The following is a 16,657-nucleotide window of genomic DNA, read 5'->3' on the forward strand; positions in this document are numbered from 1 at the left end:
GAAAAGTAAAGATTTTTAATGGAAGAAGGATCAAGAAGTGGCTTTCCAAACATTGAAAGAGCGTTTGTGCACTGCCCCAATGTTGGCATATCCGATTCCAGGAGCAACATTTATTCTAGATACAGATGCGAGTGGATATGATATAGGAGGCGTTTTATCACAACTGGTCGATGGACAGGAGCAGGTAGTTGCATATAACAGCCGTTCGATTGGAAAACCAGAGGGGAACTATTGCGTTACACGGAGGAAGCTGATGGCATTGGTAGAGTGCATTAAACATTTTCACAAGTACCTCTACGGTCAGCGATTCCGTCAGAACAGATCACGCAGCATTGAAATGGCTCTTGCAGTTCCGTAATCCAGAAGGATAATTGGCACGGTGGATCGAGCTACTACAAAGCTATGACGTTTCCATTGATCATCGAAAAGGTAGTACCCATGGAAATGCTGATGCAATGTCACGAAAACCATGTAATTTGGATTGCAAGCACTGTTCAAAGGCCGAGGCTAAAGAAGATGTCCGGCTAATAACTATAACATGTACGGATGAATGGGACAAGGAACAACATTAGGAAGTGTCAGCTAGAAGATACAGATCTGTCACATATTATGCAAGGGCTCGAACGAAACGAAAGACCAAACAGAGAGGAGATGTCAGCAGAGAGTCCCATTGTGAAGTCATATTGGGCACATTGGAACAGTTTAGAATTGATTGCTTGCATCGAGTATGGGAGAGTGAGGATGGTCAATGCAAAAAGAAACTGATAGTCGTTCCCAGGAAAATGATTTCTGACGTGCTCAGCGAGCTGCATAATGGTCCAAGCGGAGGTCATCTTGGAATCACGAAAACGCTCCAGAAAATTAAGCAGATTGGATTGGTTGCCGTCAATTGGTCACCGAGTGGATTGCCAACTGCCAGGTTTGCAGCAGAGCCAAAGGGCCCAAAGGCCAGATGAAGCAGTATATTTCAGGTGCACCATTTGAAAGGATCGCCATGGATGTCGCAGGTCCATTTCCTACTAGCAACCGCGGGAACAATTACGTACTGGTGGTTATGGATTATTTCAGTAAATGGCCAGAGGTATACCCAATCCCAACTCAAGAAGCGGAAACAGTGGCAGAAGTGGTTACAAATGATTGGGTTGCAAGGTATGGTGTACTAATGGAGTTACATTCTGACCAATGCAGGAATTTCGAATCAGCGGTGCTTCAAGAAATGTGTAAAAAATTGGGCATTCGAAAAACACGGACAACTGCATTGCATCTTCAGTCCGATGGCATGGTGGAACGTTTCAATATAACATTGGAGGAACACTTAAGGAAAGTAGTCGACAAGTATCATAGAGAGTGGGATACACACATGTCATTATTCTTGATGGCTTACCGATCGGCAGTGCATGAGACAACGGGCCAAACTCCCGCAAATGTAATTTTTGGCAATGACCTTCGACTGCCAGCTGATTTGAAGTATGGGATAGATGCCGATGTGTAGAGAAATGTCAAGAAATCCACTGGTGTCTTGGAAGAAGGGCTGAGAGAGATACACGATCTGGTAAGGCAACGAGCAAAGATTACGAGTGACAAGATGAAAGCCAGATACGATAAAGCAATTAATTCGGAAGGGTTTCAGGAAGGAGATTTGTGTTGTTATACAACCCACAACGAAAAAGAGGTTTGTCCCCGAAATTTCAGTGTAATTGGGAAGACCCATACAAAGTTGTAAAACGGATCAACGATGTAGTATACCGCATACAAACCATTGGCAAACCACGAACAAAAATGAAAGTGGTTCATTTGGAAAGGCTGGCAGCGTGTAGATCGGAAAATTTGTCTGATCGGAACGAAACAGATAAAACTAATTAGTCCACCCTTTGTACTTTTCTGTGTTATTCATTAAAAATACAAACATTATATCACATACGCTTTCTCAGTTCAATATCACATTTAAACTGTGCAAATATATAAACAAATCACAAGGAAATTTTCTTTTGCAAACAGCCAAATATTTTCTTTGTGCCCATTTCTTGAAATCTAGAAGTTTCTACTTATTTTTTATTCACACAATCCACTAATGTATAAATAACGCCCATAAAATCATCTAGATTTTTGACTCCATTATGCACTCAATAAAGCAATAATGAGATAATTACGAATTTGTATTTTGTATGGAACATTGGATTTATTAAGGGTTTTAATGTAGAAAACGTGGCTAATTATTTCATTAACTCTCTGCGTGAAATTGCTATAGAAATCAGTAAATTTTACGAATATTCGAAGGATGAACAGACGTTTAAGTCCACAACCAATTAACGTCTCGTTAACACTTAAAGCAGGATATTGATCATGTCAGCCCACTTAACTTCGAGCAATGTTACTGCTCAAAACTTGGTGCACTGCTCCCAACTCTGGTTTTGTGGCGGTATAAAATAGACAAATTAGAAGTTTGGAAACAGATAAAACTAATTAGTGTAACTTTTATACTTTTCTGTGTTTGTTCATTAAAAATACAAACATTATATCATACGCTTTCTCAATTCAATAGCACAAATATATAAACAAATCGCTAGGAAATGGTGTTTTCAAAACAGCCATATATGTATATGCTCTGTGCCCATTTCCTGAATCTAAAAGTTTCTACTTATTTGTTATTCACACAATCCACTGATGTATAAATAACGCCCCTAAAACCATGTTGTTGTTGTTGTTGTAGGAGTGCTTCGCCCCATCCAATAGGTGCGACCGATCACAAATTGTCATCAATATCATCTAACGGGAGTCCAAGGAAACATGTGAGGGCTGTTAGAGGCGTTGGTTCCACATTACAATTAAAGAGATGGTTGGTGTCATGTGGGGACACATTGCAAGCAGGGCATATATTTTTTATGTCGGGGTTGATTCTGGATAGGTAAGAGTTTAACCTGTTACAGTATCCAGATCGAAGTTGAGCTAGAGTGACGCGCGTTTCCCTGGGGAGTGTGCGTGCCTCTTCCGCAAGTTTGGGGTACTGTTCTTTTCACCGGGCAATTCCTGGCATAAAGGTCCGACGCCTATTTGTGGAGTTCACAGAGGACCTGCTTGTGTTTTTTTGCTTAATATGGCTGAGTTCTCAGGTGTCGTATTTCCTCATAATGGTTACGGAGATGACTCGTTAATCCCCTGGGCGGTGCTGGCCTGGCTTTCCACACTTTGACGGCACCATCGTTTTTCAGCTGCGTTCCTTTTAATGCTTCCAAAATTGTGTTTACCCAGTCTGGTCTTTCCACTTCCACCCGATGAGCTTTGTATGCGGGCTTACTCAAAAGTGACGCTGTTTCCTGGGTCAGTGCATGGGATACCGTTTCAGCAAATGTTAGCTTTGGGTTTGCGTATGTAGCTCGCTTCGTTTCCACGTCCCGTATGCGATTTATAAAACTCTGGATTTTTACTCTCTCGGTGTATTCCACGGGTGCATCGGCATTTGCTAGATGGGCCAGCCTTTCGACATCCGATGCGAACTCCTGCAAAGTCTCATTCGATTTTTGGTAACGGTTTTGCAACTCAATTTTGTATATCTGTTTCCTGTGTTCGCTTCCGTATCGCCTCTCCAGAGCGCTCATCAATGTTTTATAGTTGTTCCGTTCGTACTCTGGAATCGTCTGCAAGATTTCAGCTGCAGGCCCTTTCAGTGCAGCAACTTTGTCTTCAGCATTCCAGCTGTTCACTGTTGCAGTCTTCTCAAACTGAAGCTTAAACACCTGGAAAGGAACAGAACCGTCAAAGGATGGTGCTTTTACCTTTAGATTACTCGCTGAAACTGCTGGGCGATTTAGTTGCAACTCCTGTATGCAACCCCTCAATGTTTCAATCTCGGCATCGATTTTGTCCTCGAGTTATAAAATTTGTGTATCCTGCGCCTCCAACTTCCAGGAAATACGTCCCTCTTGCTCTTATAGTTGCGCAGAGATCTGCGATGATATCTGTGCTGAAATTTGCGTCGACATTTCGGATATTCGTGCCTCTTGTGCTTCAATCTTGGATGTAATCTGTGTCGACATTTCTGAAATACACGTTTCTTGTGCTTCAATATTCGATGTTATACGGTTCTCCTGTGATTTCAGTTGAGATGTTATACGTGTCTCCTACGATTCCAGTTGTGCTTCCATCTTGAATGTTACTGTCGATGTTTGTGCAGATATTGCAGCCAATATCATGTTCAAGTCTGTGCTGGTAACTGTCTGCAATGTTTCGTTTTTCTCTTCCATTTTTGTTGTCTCATCGCCATCAAGATGAAAGACATACTCTTCCAGGTTAAATCCTTCTGATTCCATTGCCTCTCATAGTCGTGCCTGAAGTTCGAGTTTATTGCCGGTTGTATTCAATCCACGGCTCTCCAACTCCTTCTTCAGTTGTTGGATCTTCAATTCACTCCACTTTGCCATGTTCTTGTTGTCCTCTGGAATTTATTCAATAATTCCTCTTCTGACAACAATTGTAACGAATTTAGGAAAATTCCGCTTATTAGCAACCTTCTGCTTACGTTGGTATCGCTATACTGCTAATAAAACACTCCAATATTGTGTATTACAAAATGGTATTTATTAGACTACTTTGAAAGTACTTCGCAATTACACTCCAATTCGCAACTGATAGGGTGCTTAAATCAAACTGAGTACTGATTACTCAGCTTGTGCTGTTTTTATACTCTCTGCCCAAATATCTAGACATTTCTTCTGTTCGAATTTTCTACTTGGCTGCCAGCTGTACGCGTGTGTATCTGTAGTTTATAGCCTGTCGCATAGCCATATGCGCGTGTATATGTGAGTACTACTTCCACCGATTACTACATCTGTATGTGAGTTATCTCTTCGTTGCCTTGCATGTATGTGGGTAAATAATGATTAATGTGTTTATGTAGATTGCTTTAATGTTTCTGTTGTTTTGCATTTACTTAGTAACAGCTTAGAGATGGTAATATTCGTCACAGTATGTATATCATGGATGTTTGGAATGATCTTTAAAAATATAGGCGCATAGTAATAGTCAGAATAAAATAGCCTCTAACGAATAAATGTAGATAATGATAATAACGAAGATCACAGATTTGGAGATCCCAAAATTTTAAATGTGTTATTGGGGTCATTGAAATTAGAGTGACTCAGTTAGGTATAGGTATAAATAGGTACATGCGTATGTTCATATGCCGTTATTCATAATATACATACATATGTAAATGACAAAGGAAATACTTTGACCAACAAAAGAGCAATGAGCGCTAGCGTTGTGATACGCAATAATTGCGTATTTAAAAATAAGCAATTTGTTTATTACATACATAAGATGTTTACGTACATACATATGTATATCAAATAAATGTTTTTTGCATTGCATTTCGGAATAAATTATAGCCGACACGCGTAATGAAATTTCCCCAGAAGTAAGTTTTTGATTTGGGAAAATGAATTGGTTTTATTATATTTTTATCCATGTAACTACTTATGTACGTACATGTGTAGTTATTTTTATTTGACTATAATAGCCAATTATGCTGAGTTATAGGGAATTGTATTCTCAGGGTCCAATCTTTGTTGTGTTGACAATAACGATTGATAATTTTATTTATTTGCTTAAAATAACACATTTGCGGTTTTTGTCGTTGAAGTAATACTGCTTTTCATGCGCAATTTTAACAAAATTCTGTTTCGACACAAAATTAAGTACATTTTTCAAAATAGCTGACAAATCAACAAAAATCGGCCAATATACATGCGTTTCAAACGTAAACGGAAATGGTCTTGAAATAGTCTTTCTTCAAATAGGAACAAAGGTACATAATAGCCGTGTTTTTTACACGCGTTGGTTTGCGCGTAAAAAACACTTTGCTCGCTTAGATAATCCTAAGGAGATCCATCTAGCGGCAGTGGTTAAACACCTATCTACAGCACTGGGTGTAGTGTACTTAAAATCGGAGACACAACCCTCTGATGGCCATAGTGTATAACATATAGCTGAATCAGTTGCGATGAATTGTGGACACACACCATTTTAAGAGGTGATACTTAGAATTAGTGTAGATGTGAAACATAGGCAAGATGCACACGAGGCGTAGCTTCATAGACGCGTACAAGATATGACATGTATGTAGCTACGATTTCTCTACGCCTCAAGATCTGCACACGAGGCTACTTTCGAGCATCGCTACAAAAAGCAAACAATTATTGGAAAAAATAAGAAATTAAATTTCTTCAGGTATATGCGTCCCCGAAACCAAAGGAAAATAGGTATTAAAAGTTGGTTGCATCCCCGTGCCTTTGTAAATTATGAAAGGCAACTTTACACCACCGAGGACTAGAGAAAAAAGTGATTTCTAGTTTCCAAAACTTTTTAGCCTTTTAATCGCTTCAAAAATGTCTAACCAAGCTGTTATGGTGTTGAATACTCTTTTTCGCTTTGGTAACATACCTTTCACGTACTTTTATTAACTAAAATAACATTTTCTAACTAATTAAACAAATTTTCATACAAAAATATGTAAACAAACATCTTGCTCTTCCTTTTTTCAAGCGCACGTATGCTCAGCGACCAACATTGCTGTACGCTCAGCTACATAAAGCTTCCATGCTTTGTCGCTTTCATGCAGGTTACGCCTCGTGTGCAGCTCTCCATTAAAGTACATGTGTTCGACATCAAAGCGTACAGATTTCGCCTGCAGCGTCTAATAACGCGTCTATGACGCGTAACCTCGTGTGTACCTTGCCATATACATATATTTCAGTTACATCTGAGTATAATGCGTATTGAAATTTAGTAGTACTTAAGCTGGAGTCATTGGTGCCGTATGTCGTATCGCTGTATCCGTATCCCTAACGTAATCAGCTGTTTATCGTTACGACGGTAAACCAAAACCCAATTGGTTGGCTGCGATACGGTTACGACCTTAGCGGCACCAATAATCGATTGCATTGATTCTCATAAGGTTGGTCGAATCAGCTGTTAAAAGGTTACCGATACGGTTACCGATAAAGCACCAATGTCTCCAGCTTAATTTTATGCGTAGCAATTTCAGAGGTGTATTTAAAGTTTGACGCTTAGCAGTCCATGTAAAGTTTAAGCGTAAACGTATATAGATGTAAAAAAAAAAAAAAAACACAGCTAATACTAACCGACTAACATGACTCATTTGTTGTAAATAATTGTAGGGCAGCTCAATCAACCTCGCAATAATGATGCTTATCATGAAAAGCTAAGTATATGAAACACGTTTTCATATAAGTTAGCGTGGAACAGTTCATGAGCTTTGCGCGAGCTTATGAGTTTCTTAATGATATTATACGTTTTTTTTTTATTATTCTAACCTTAAATTATCTTGAGGTTTGCCTCTATGATAATCGTAGTGGTGGCTTTGGATAGATTTTTTTTGTATAAAAAGCAATTTAAAAATATCCGCTTGTCTATAGTAGATAAGAAATAAAAAAAGGTGGCAGCTCTTCGACGAATGTGTTATCCATTGTGAATACATACGGGTCAAAAATCTTTCTATTCCTCCCATGGCGCAACGATACAAGGTGGCAGCATGGGACAGCTGATTTTAAGCTTTTTTTATTTGATTTGATACATCAAAATACGGCGCAGTACGATTTTGACATTTATCCATCGAATTTACAAAAACAAAGTACATGACATTTTTATTTATGTTTGTAGGTATGTCACTATGCTGCCACCTTGTATCGTTCCGTTATGATTCCTCCATTGCCATACCTACCTGTCAAATAATAGCTGATAGGGAGAACGGCTGTCGTGAATGGACAGAGAATGGAAGAAAATTTTGTTTTTTGCTCGCGGTTATTAAATTGAAGTGCCATGAATTGCCCATTTGTGTTTCGAATCAGCTTTTATTTTAAATGTGTATACAGAAAATCAGAATACATATCAATATTGATTTCCAAAACCTAGTTAATAGATTAAATGTGAGGAGCCAGTTAAGAAAACATTTTAAAATATGTAAATAATGCAATGTACCAGTCGCCTACAAAAATGTTTGAAAAAGACTATTGAGCAAATGATTTAAGTAATCGAACAGCGATTAAACAGGTGATCGAGTCTGTTTAAGCGCCAAATACACGACACGAACACTTCCGCGAACATTCCGCAATCTTGTTCGCAGCTTTGGGCATACACCATACGAACTTTTGGCCGAACATTAGTTCTCTTTCAGACAGCGATGAATACGGACAACAATTGTGCTGCAGCAATATTGCTCGCTGTGGCAATTAAGCGTAAAAAAAAAGAGAGAAGATCGCAAAAAAAGAATTTGGTGCAAAGAATGGTTTAAAAAACGAGCAGTTCTTGGACAAAGTGAGCTTATTAAAGAACTGGAATTCACGTCACAAAATGATTTTAAAAATTACGTTCGTATGAGCAAGGCAACATTTGACCAACTTTTACAAAAAATTTTTTAATTTTTCGATTAAAGTCGCATAATCATTATTCTTTTTAATTCTATTACAATAATCTTTGTTTTTACTTGCCACAATGATGGCAAAGATTTATACATTTCAATAAATTCACTCAGAAATTTTTTATTGTCCATTTTACTTTTCCGCGCACGTCTGTTCCGTTCAGAAATTACTACGATTATGAGCTATTTCGCCATACACGCACGAACAGTTCGCGCAAATGTTCGCCAAAAATTAAAATATTTTGATTTTTGGCGAACATTTGCGCGAACTGGCAAACACCACCATACACCACAGAAAAGGTCGCAGAAACATGACATAACGGGAATGTTCGCGGAAATGTTCGTGTCGTGTATTTGACGCTTTACTATTGTGAAGGTTTTAACAAACATTCGCCACTTGTGTGAATTCACTATTGCCGTCCTCCAGTGAGTCTTACAGCTCCGGCTCACGCTAAATTCTCACGGGAATGCTCTGGATCATTGAGAGACTTGAGAAGCAGATGTGAAATTTTCGCACACGTGAAATGTGATAGGCAGATGTCGCCGCTGTTTTTCATTTAACCCATACGGCGAAAGGCTAAGCAGCGACATCTATTTTTGAAAAAGTAGGTTTATTAAAGGCAGCTTTTCCAAACTAAAAAGAAGTAATTAACAAATTATCCGGCTCACAAATTGAACCAGACTTCTATCTGGATTTATCTGGCTCAAATCGTTGTTGTTGCATTTACATGCAAAATTATTTATCTGGCTCAGGATTTTGCCACCGGATGACTGCAAATGTTGTTTTCGAATGTCTTCTTCTTCTCCTAAGCCAATTCACGTTCAGGTCCAAAATAACCGCTATTTTCGCAGATATTTGCAAATATTTTAAAAACAGTTTTGCGTGACATTTCCGGGAGTTTAGTGAGAATAATTAAAAAGAGTTCTGCTAGAACATTTTATCAACAAAAAATGCGAGTAACAAATATGGCTGGACGAAAAAGCCGTAAGTTGCCTTTGTAGTGAAGCGTGTAGCTAAGTGTGTCCGTATGTATGTACATATGTATGTAATCGCCGCTCCTTATGCATTCTTACAGGCAAAAACAAATATTTGCCAGATTTTCGTAGTTTCGAACCCGTGATCAGTCGTGGACCGAATCAAGGCTTGTTGAATTTTAATTCATGGCACGCACAAGTGTTCATCGAAATATTGGGAACAATGCTGGTGGAACAGGATTTCATTAAGTTGATATTCGAGCCCATTACTCAGACTTATGCCAAATTTGTAAAAAGAGGTAATTTAATACATACATATATATCTACCTGTAATTCATTTACATATATTTCTATGCCCACAGTAGCCAATCGAAACATTTGGTCCTTGTCAAAAAGTAAACACCTTGTGGTGCGTGTCAAATATCGTCGTCATGCACAGCGTTTAACAGAATTATTGGGTGCTATTTTAACAAAACGGCAATTTATTACTTTAGTTTTAAAACCAATTATTAAAACGTACATAGATACGTATTCAAATCTTGTGTTAGGTGACACAATGTATGACGACGTTTGCTACAATAGTAATGAAACGATAAACGGCAGTGATTGGAATTGTAGTTTGGACGCATTCTCATCAATGTCATACAGAAAGATGAAGAGTTGGGATGATAGTATCACCACCACATTTCACAACTCAATGTCAGAGCTTTTAAGGCCGTTCTAACTAATTCATACGTAACACAAGATTTTGTGAATTTTATTTAACTTTTATAATCATTGGTGATGTAAATAATTTACCTACATATGTACATATTACATGTATTTCTTACCGTCAAAATGTTGAAATATGTACTAAAAAAATATATATATTTTACCGGGAAGTGTGCTGGAGTATTTTTTCTGTTTCTTGTAGGGAGAGAAACACTTTCCCCGAAGGTTTTGGAGAGTTTAATCTATGTTGTTGGTGCATTAAGCTGCCAGCTCGACCATATCGGGAACGTTTTGATATGACCATATTGAATCTTCTAGGTCATACAACCCCCTCATTGCATGAGGAACTTGAGGGCTCCAAAGCGCTGCTTGCGTAACAAAAACGATTCGCCCCGGGTAGGTGAGGTTGATAGTCTACAGGAGTAAACGGTAATTCTTTACTTTAGGGTACAACTGCTAAAACTCAAAAGGCGCGCTTTGGATCCAGGATCACGAATCCGAAAGCGGAAATTGGAAATTTTATTTTTTTTCGGAGATATTTGCAAACAAAATTGAAAATTTTCATGTGGTTGATGTAATTTTGATGATTTTGTCGTACCCACAAGAAAACCTTTGGGTAAAAGTGTTTTGCGCAGATATAGATTTGGTCTCCAAACCGGTGTTGGACCCACCCAGGGTAATATATATAAGCGCGGTCGAAGGCCGCCAATGCAGAAAGGTGTTCTGCGCAAAAATACTATGGATCCCACCCCCGGTTTCAGTGCGCTCCGGGGCCATTTTGCGGTTTTTTTTTTGGAAATAACTTTTGACAGAAATAAAATTTGGAATTTCCGCTTACGGATTCGTGGTCCTGGGATCAAAACGCGTCTTTTGACGCCTCTCCCGATAGTTTTGACGAGTTTTAGCAGTTGTACCGTAAAGTAAAGAATTACCCATATAACAGCCGATCGAACCACCATTATGGAAATCAATTATTGGTGTCACCCCATTTTTAATTTGGATCACTAAAAATATTCGAAAATTAATATAATTTGTCATTTGTTTGAATGGAAGCGAAATCATAAAATTTTAGATAAAATACAAAATTTCACAATAAAATAATAACCATCCGAACATGTCGAACTTTCGTAAAATGTTCAATAGTGAGACTAACACAGGTCGTGCCAATGTGAGTACAAAATAAATTTATCCAGACCGAAGGTTTCATTACATGAAATAAATATGCTTGAATATCATATAATAGAAACTTAACTATTGTCAGGTGGCCAAAGCGACTTACGGCACTTTAGCGCTGCTCTATATAATACATCGCTTGCGTAAACGTTCAACAAAATCTTCTTGTCCCGAATGTGGTTGCCAGAATTGCGCCAGTAGCCATGCACCAGCAGGAGAAACAGCAGTAGCAGGGGAATCAGAGCCAGCAACAGCAGCAGCAGCAGGTGAAGAGGCCAAAACAGAAACACATTGTGATACTGAAGTTTGGAAGCACGCCATTTATGGGGATAAACCAGATGGAAATGTTAATGGTGGCGAAAAGGAAGTCAAAGAAGCGCAACATGTCAGTTATAAAACCGAAAAAGGTGTTGATCTAAGAACAGCAAATATGGGCAATGCTGGAAAGAAATAAAATCCTGTGAGAGAAAATCTAAACGCCATTGAAATACGGTACTTTATTTTATATACAGAATTATATTTTTATGTGGAGCTTTTCCCAACGCGTATCTTCTGCTTTTATTAAAAAATATCCATACATTTTTCCAAAGATATTATCGATCAATTGGTGAATATTTAGTTTGCCTTTAGCAGTTCTTTAATGTAATCACAAGACGGTTTACGATCCTGCTTATATCCTGCTGATTAAGCAAAGACCTTACATGGTCAATCAACATTTTGTTGGGCTTTTATTCTAGCCGTCGTCGGTTGGATAACTTTCTTAGAGATGCTACAGACTTCTTGGAAAATATTCCTATCCGTATCCGTTTTCGGATGCAGAGGTAGGGGAAGACTTTGTGCCTTATGCTGAAACTCGACAGAAATTTTGTTCGAAATTGAAAATAAATGTATGTATGTAGTATAAAATCTTTTTATTTGACTTACAGGATAAGGCCCTTCACTGATTTGAGAGTGGCAGATGAGGCAGACTTGATCTCTCAGGTGCTCCCAACTGGGGCTAGTTATCGCGAAACAGGCATGACTGTTACACAATGACCAAAGGCGCCTAGGCAGCTTAAGGCGTAGTTATCGAAAAACCGATTAATCCACATAGCGCCTTAACCGTTAACGATGCAACTTTGAAACGAATGTTGGCTTAACTACAAGTAGGTAGCTAAATATCCCAACAACAACATTTTTGAAATGTTGCTTGGGTCAAGAGATATGCACAATAATCGACTTAGTTGTCGGTAAACCGATTATTGTGTATATCTAGAGAAGTAAGCGAAATTCCAAAAAAAAATTTTCGCAGTATATAGCTAACTTCTTATAGATTAATCTACAATTTGCTATAAAGCTCCATCATTAACGCTTGAAGGCAACAATTTGAATTTACCGGTACAAAAATGACCCAGCATCTAAATTGCCTTATATCTCTTGAACCAAGCAAGATTTTCGCACCTTTTTTGGTGCCTTATATAGCTACATATTTGTAGATTAAGACTCAACTTGTTTCAGGGTTCTATCAATAACGATTCAAGCGCTATGCAAGATATTCGATTTATGGACAATTACGGACGTGTTCAGCGAATATTGTGTATATCTCGAGAACCAAGTCAAATTTCAAAATTTCTGCTGTTATGTTCTATTGCCACCTGCCTATAGATAGATTAAGTCACCTATTGTTTAAATGTTCTATTGGTAACTGTTAAGGCGTTAAGTGCATTAATCGGTTTTTCGATTATTACTGTTCATTTTGTGTATATCTCTTGAACTAAGCAAAATGTTACAGTTTTTGTCTTTGTAATAGATAGGCACTCATTTGTAGACTAACCCACTGTTTGACACAAACTTCTATCCTTAACCCATCAGGGCAAAAATGTGAATTTATCGGTACAGAAGTGACCCAGCATCTAAATCTATTGAATCAAGCAAGATTTTCTAAACTCTTTTTTCGCGTTATATATCTTTCTGCTCGTAGATTAAGACACAACTTGATTCAAGGCTCCATCGTTAACGGTTCAAGAGATATACACAAAAGGAACAGTAATAATCGAAAAACCGATTAATGCACTTAGCGCCTTTACCTTTAGCCCTAGAACCTTGAACCAAATTGTGGATTAATCTCGAAGTTGGAACCTAAATAATGCAACAAAAAAGAATTTGAAATTTGGCTTGGTTCAAGAGATATACACAATATTCTGTTTAGTCGCCAGTAGTTGTCGATAAACCAGATATCTCTCGTAACACTTGAACCGTTAATGATGGAACCTTGAACCAAATTGTATCTTAATCTACAAATACGTAGCTATGTAAGGCAACAAAAGTTAAGTAAGTCTTGCTTGGTCCAAAAGATAAAGGGCAATGTAGGTGTAGGGTCGTTTGTGTATCAATAAACTCCATTTTGGCCTTGAAGGGTTGAAGCTGGAACTTTATATCAAATTGTGGACTAATCTAGCTATATATTGCAAAAACAAAAACTGTCATTTGGCTTGGTTCAACAGATATACACAAATTTACAGTAGTCATCTACACTTGGAACATCGGCCTAAAAGTATGCAATGGTCGTTTTGAGTTAGAGGAAGCAACAAAATTTGACACACACACCCACACGTATTCGTGAGAATTGTCCGCTTTTGTAGTTCTGCGAGCCTGGTAATTCATCAATGTGATCAATGTAGAAAAACGAAAAATGCGAATTGAAAAATTTACCGCCAGGACGTACGTGTTCTGTGTGGAGGTTATTTCTGATACCGCTGTAGTTGGTAAAGATGGATTCCGAGTTCAGTAGGGAAGGTCGCCTTCCATAAAGGATTTAAAAAAGCCCAGGTTTGTGGACAAGTAGAAATTTTGGTAGTACTTCTCTTGTTGAAGTGCAATATAATCATCGGGATCTGCGGATAAAAAAGGCTTAAGGTACGAAAGTCGTCATATACATAAGTATTTGGATCGAGCCCCATAAGGCCACCTACAGTATTTAAGGCAAAGGATGATGGTATAACAAGAGTGTGACTGTATGCATATTGCTTGGGGCTGCGGATATGCACTCACGTGTGGGCCCAATGCCATAAGATTCCAATAAACCATTGTATTTACTGAAGAGTTTTTTACGGCTTTGGAGCATTTGTTGTAGACAATGGAGATGAACCTGGAAAACAGTTGAACGATCTCCTCTTGTAGTGTATGTAACGGTCTACCAATCTCTGGTAGTTGCAATTCTTAAGCCCAAGTACTACTTTTGTGGTACTTAACGCTTTGGTTGCGTTGCTAAGCCCTTGAAAATGAAACGCTTGCTTTTTTCTTCGCATTGAAGTGGCTAAAGCGTTTATGATAAATAGTGGCTACCAAACTCAGCACAACAAATAGGTTTCGGGATCGGTGAATACGATTTCCAAATTTACTACACGAGCTGCTGGCCCCAAAATTGACTACAGCTTGTAGTTGTACCGGTGTATAGAAGCTGCATACATCAGTGAGAATTTAAAGCGGGTACTCTGAAATACGCATAAATACTGCGGTTCCGTCTCCTTACGACTTGGCACACTGCCAGGAAGGTCGGAAGAGTAAAGATTACTTGCGGTTACACAACAAGCCAGATTGCGCTACTTACCGTCAGTAAATAACTCAAGATTTCTTGCTGGCTCAGACCGCCCAAACTAAAGTCCATTATGTGAAGATTGAAGACTCGGAGGAGATTTAGACCGGCCCACACCTGTACATTTCAGCTTGAGTTTTTACGCCGACTCCGAACGGCATACTTCGAAGCTTTTCTTTGCCGTAATCTACTCAAAGTGCTTGCAGAACGAAGTTTCCGGACTGGTTACACGCCTGTACACTGATCTTCAAGGGATCAGGAACCCGATGCTCGACCCACGACTTTCACTTACCCCACTTTTTGAAGGCAGGAAGACTTATAGGGTTCCACGTCGTTAAGATTAGATCTTAGATCTTTTGCTCGATGGTCAGGCTTAGCCCACCGCTGGTGACACCACAATTTTAATTGATAGATCCGGGATATGGCGAAAAGCAGGCAGCAGAATTATTTGGAAGGGTATTGTGGAATTGATAAAGCGCGTTTGCATCTTCTGCACTCCTTTTAACCAGGATGGCATTACCAGCTTTGACCGTCTGCTATTTTCAAATCGTTTGTATTTATATTTGTATTTATTAGGCAATTCATCCCAGCACAACAATTTGGCAAAAATTATTTTATAGTGCTAGTCGGTAAAAGGCATAAAATAGGAACAATTTAAACTTGAAACTTAAAGCTAATGACTATGGCTAAGAAAAGGTTATAATAAATCATATATTTAATAAATAATAAATAAACGAATGATAGAGTACATTTGCTTAGAAGAAATCAGTATTTTAATTGTCTAGGTTATTATAGAAACTTGTTAATTCTTTATTGAAGAGCAGAGCATTGCTTATAAGCCTAAGCCTAAGTTTGTGCAAAACCTATCTAAAAATTGAACCTAGAATCTCCACTAAGCAACTTGACGAACTATAAAACCCTAAAACCCACAGATCAAAATATGCCGTAGCCGCCGCGGACAATTTTTTTCCATTCGCATTTTTCGCATCTACAATGATGAATTTTACCAGGCTCGCAGAACTACAAAAGCAGACAATTTTCACTAATACGTGTGTGTGTGTGTGGAATTTTGTTGCTCGTTAACTCGAAACGAACGTTGCATACTTTTAGGCAGATGTTATATGTTCCAAATGTCCCACAGAACTACTGTAAATTTGTGTATATCTCTTGAACCAAGCCAGAAGTTAAACTTTTTGTTTTTGCAAAATATAGTTACACACTCGTAGATTAATCTTTTATTTGATATAAAGTTCCATCAGTAACCCTTCAGGGCAAACATGTGGATTTATTGGTATACAGGTGACCCATCACCTATATCTCTTGAACCAATCAAGATTTTCTATACTTCTTTTTCGTACTATATAGTTACCTATTTGTAGATTAAGACACAATTCGATTCAAGGATCCATCGCTAACGGTTCGAGAGATATATACAAGTTGACAGTAGTTATCCATAAACCGATTAGCCTACTCAGGGCCTTAACCGTTGACGATCGAAAGTACTGCTCTGAGGCAATCCGGATGATGCGAGACTTAAGCTTTTCGATTTCGCTACACAGCGGTCTATACGTCAGGTAGGGCTTCAACCAGCGTAAAAACAATAAGTGGAAGCCAAGACACTAAAGTTTAAATAGGAGGAAGAGGTCGAAAACCTTCCAGAAGTCTGCGTATACAGCATCAACGTGAGATCCGTGAATGCAGTCTTACAGAAATCCACGAAATATGCCAAGTTGGTTTTTTTTTTTAAAAATATACTGTACTGTTTAGACTACTTCTGCTTTTATTCGTGT

At 38.4% G+C, this 16,657-nt stretch overlaps 3 protein-coding genes across 4 annotated transcripts in view; all 3 read left to right on the forward strand.

The window, feature by feature from the left end:
• Window positions 1-16,657, forward strand: part of LOC137248951 (gamma-tubulin complex component 6-like) — an 83,953-nt gene that overhangs the window by 5,267 nt on the left and 62,029 nt on the right. The window lies entirely within an intron of this gene.
• LOC137248952 (uncharacterized) lies at window positions 8,745-10,301 on the forward strand. 2 transcript variants are annotated; one of them, XM_067779954.1, is made up of 3 exons: window positions 8,745-9,419; window positions 9,511-9,708; window positions 9,772-10,300. In XM_067779954.1, exons 1-3 carry the CDS (start codon window positions 9,386-9,388, stop codon window positions 10,131-10,133), a joined length of 594 nt encoding a protein of 197 aa, XP_067636055.1. In that variant the 5' UTR covers window positions 8,745-9,385; the 3' UTR covers window positions 10,134-10,300. The 2 variants fall into 2 exon arrangements, with proteins under 2 accessions (XP_067636055.1, XP_067636056.1); XM_067779955.1 differs by having other exon boundaries at window positions 9,110-9,419; window positions 9,775-10,301.
• On the forward strand, window positions 11,049-11,902 carry LOC137247603 (uncharacterized). Its single transcript, XM_067778579.1, has 2 exons — window positions 11,049-11,288; window positions 11,382-11,902. The coding sequence occupies exons 1-2, from the start codon at window positions 11,235-11,237 to the stop codon at window positions 11,745-11,747; spliced, it is 420 nt and encodes a 139-aa protein (XP_067634680.1). The 5' UTR covers window positions 11,049-11,234; the 3' UTR covers window positions 11,748-11,902.

Source organism: Eurosta solidaginis, chromosome 4 (assembly GCF_040869045.1).
Source record: "Eurosta solidaginis isolate ZX-2024a chromosome 4, ASM4086904v1, whole genome shotgun sequence".
NCBI lineage: Eukaryota > Metazoa > Arthropoda > Insecta > Diptera > Tephritidae > Eurosta > Eurosta solidaginis.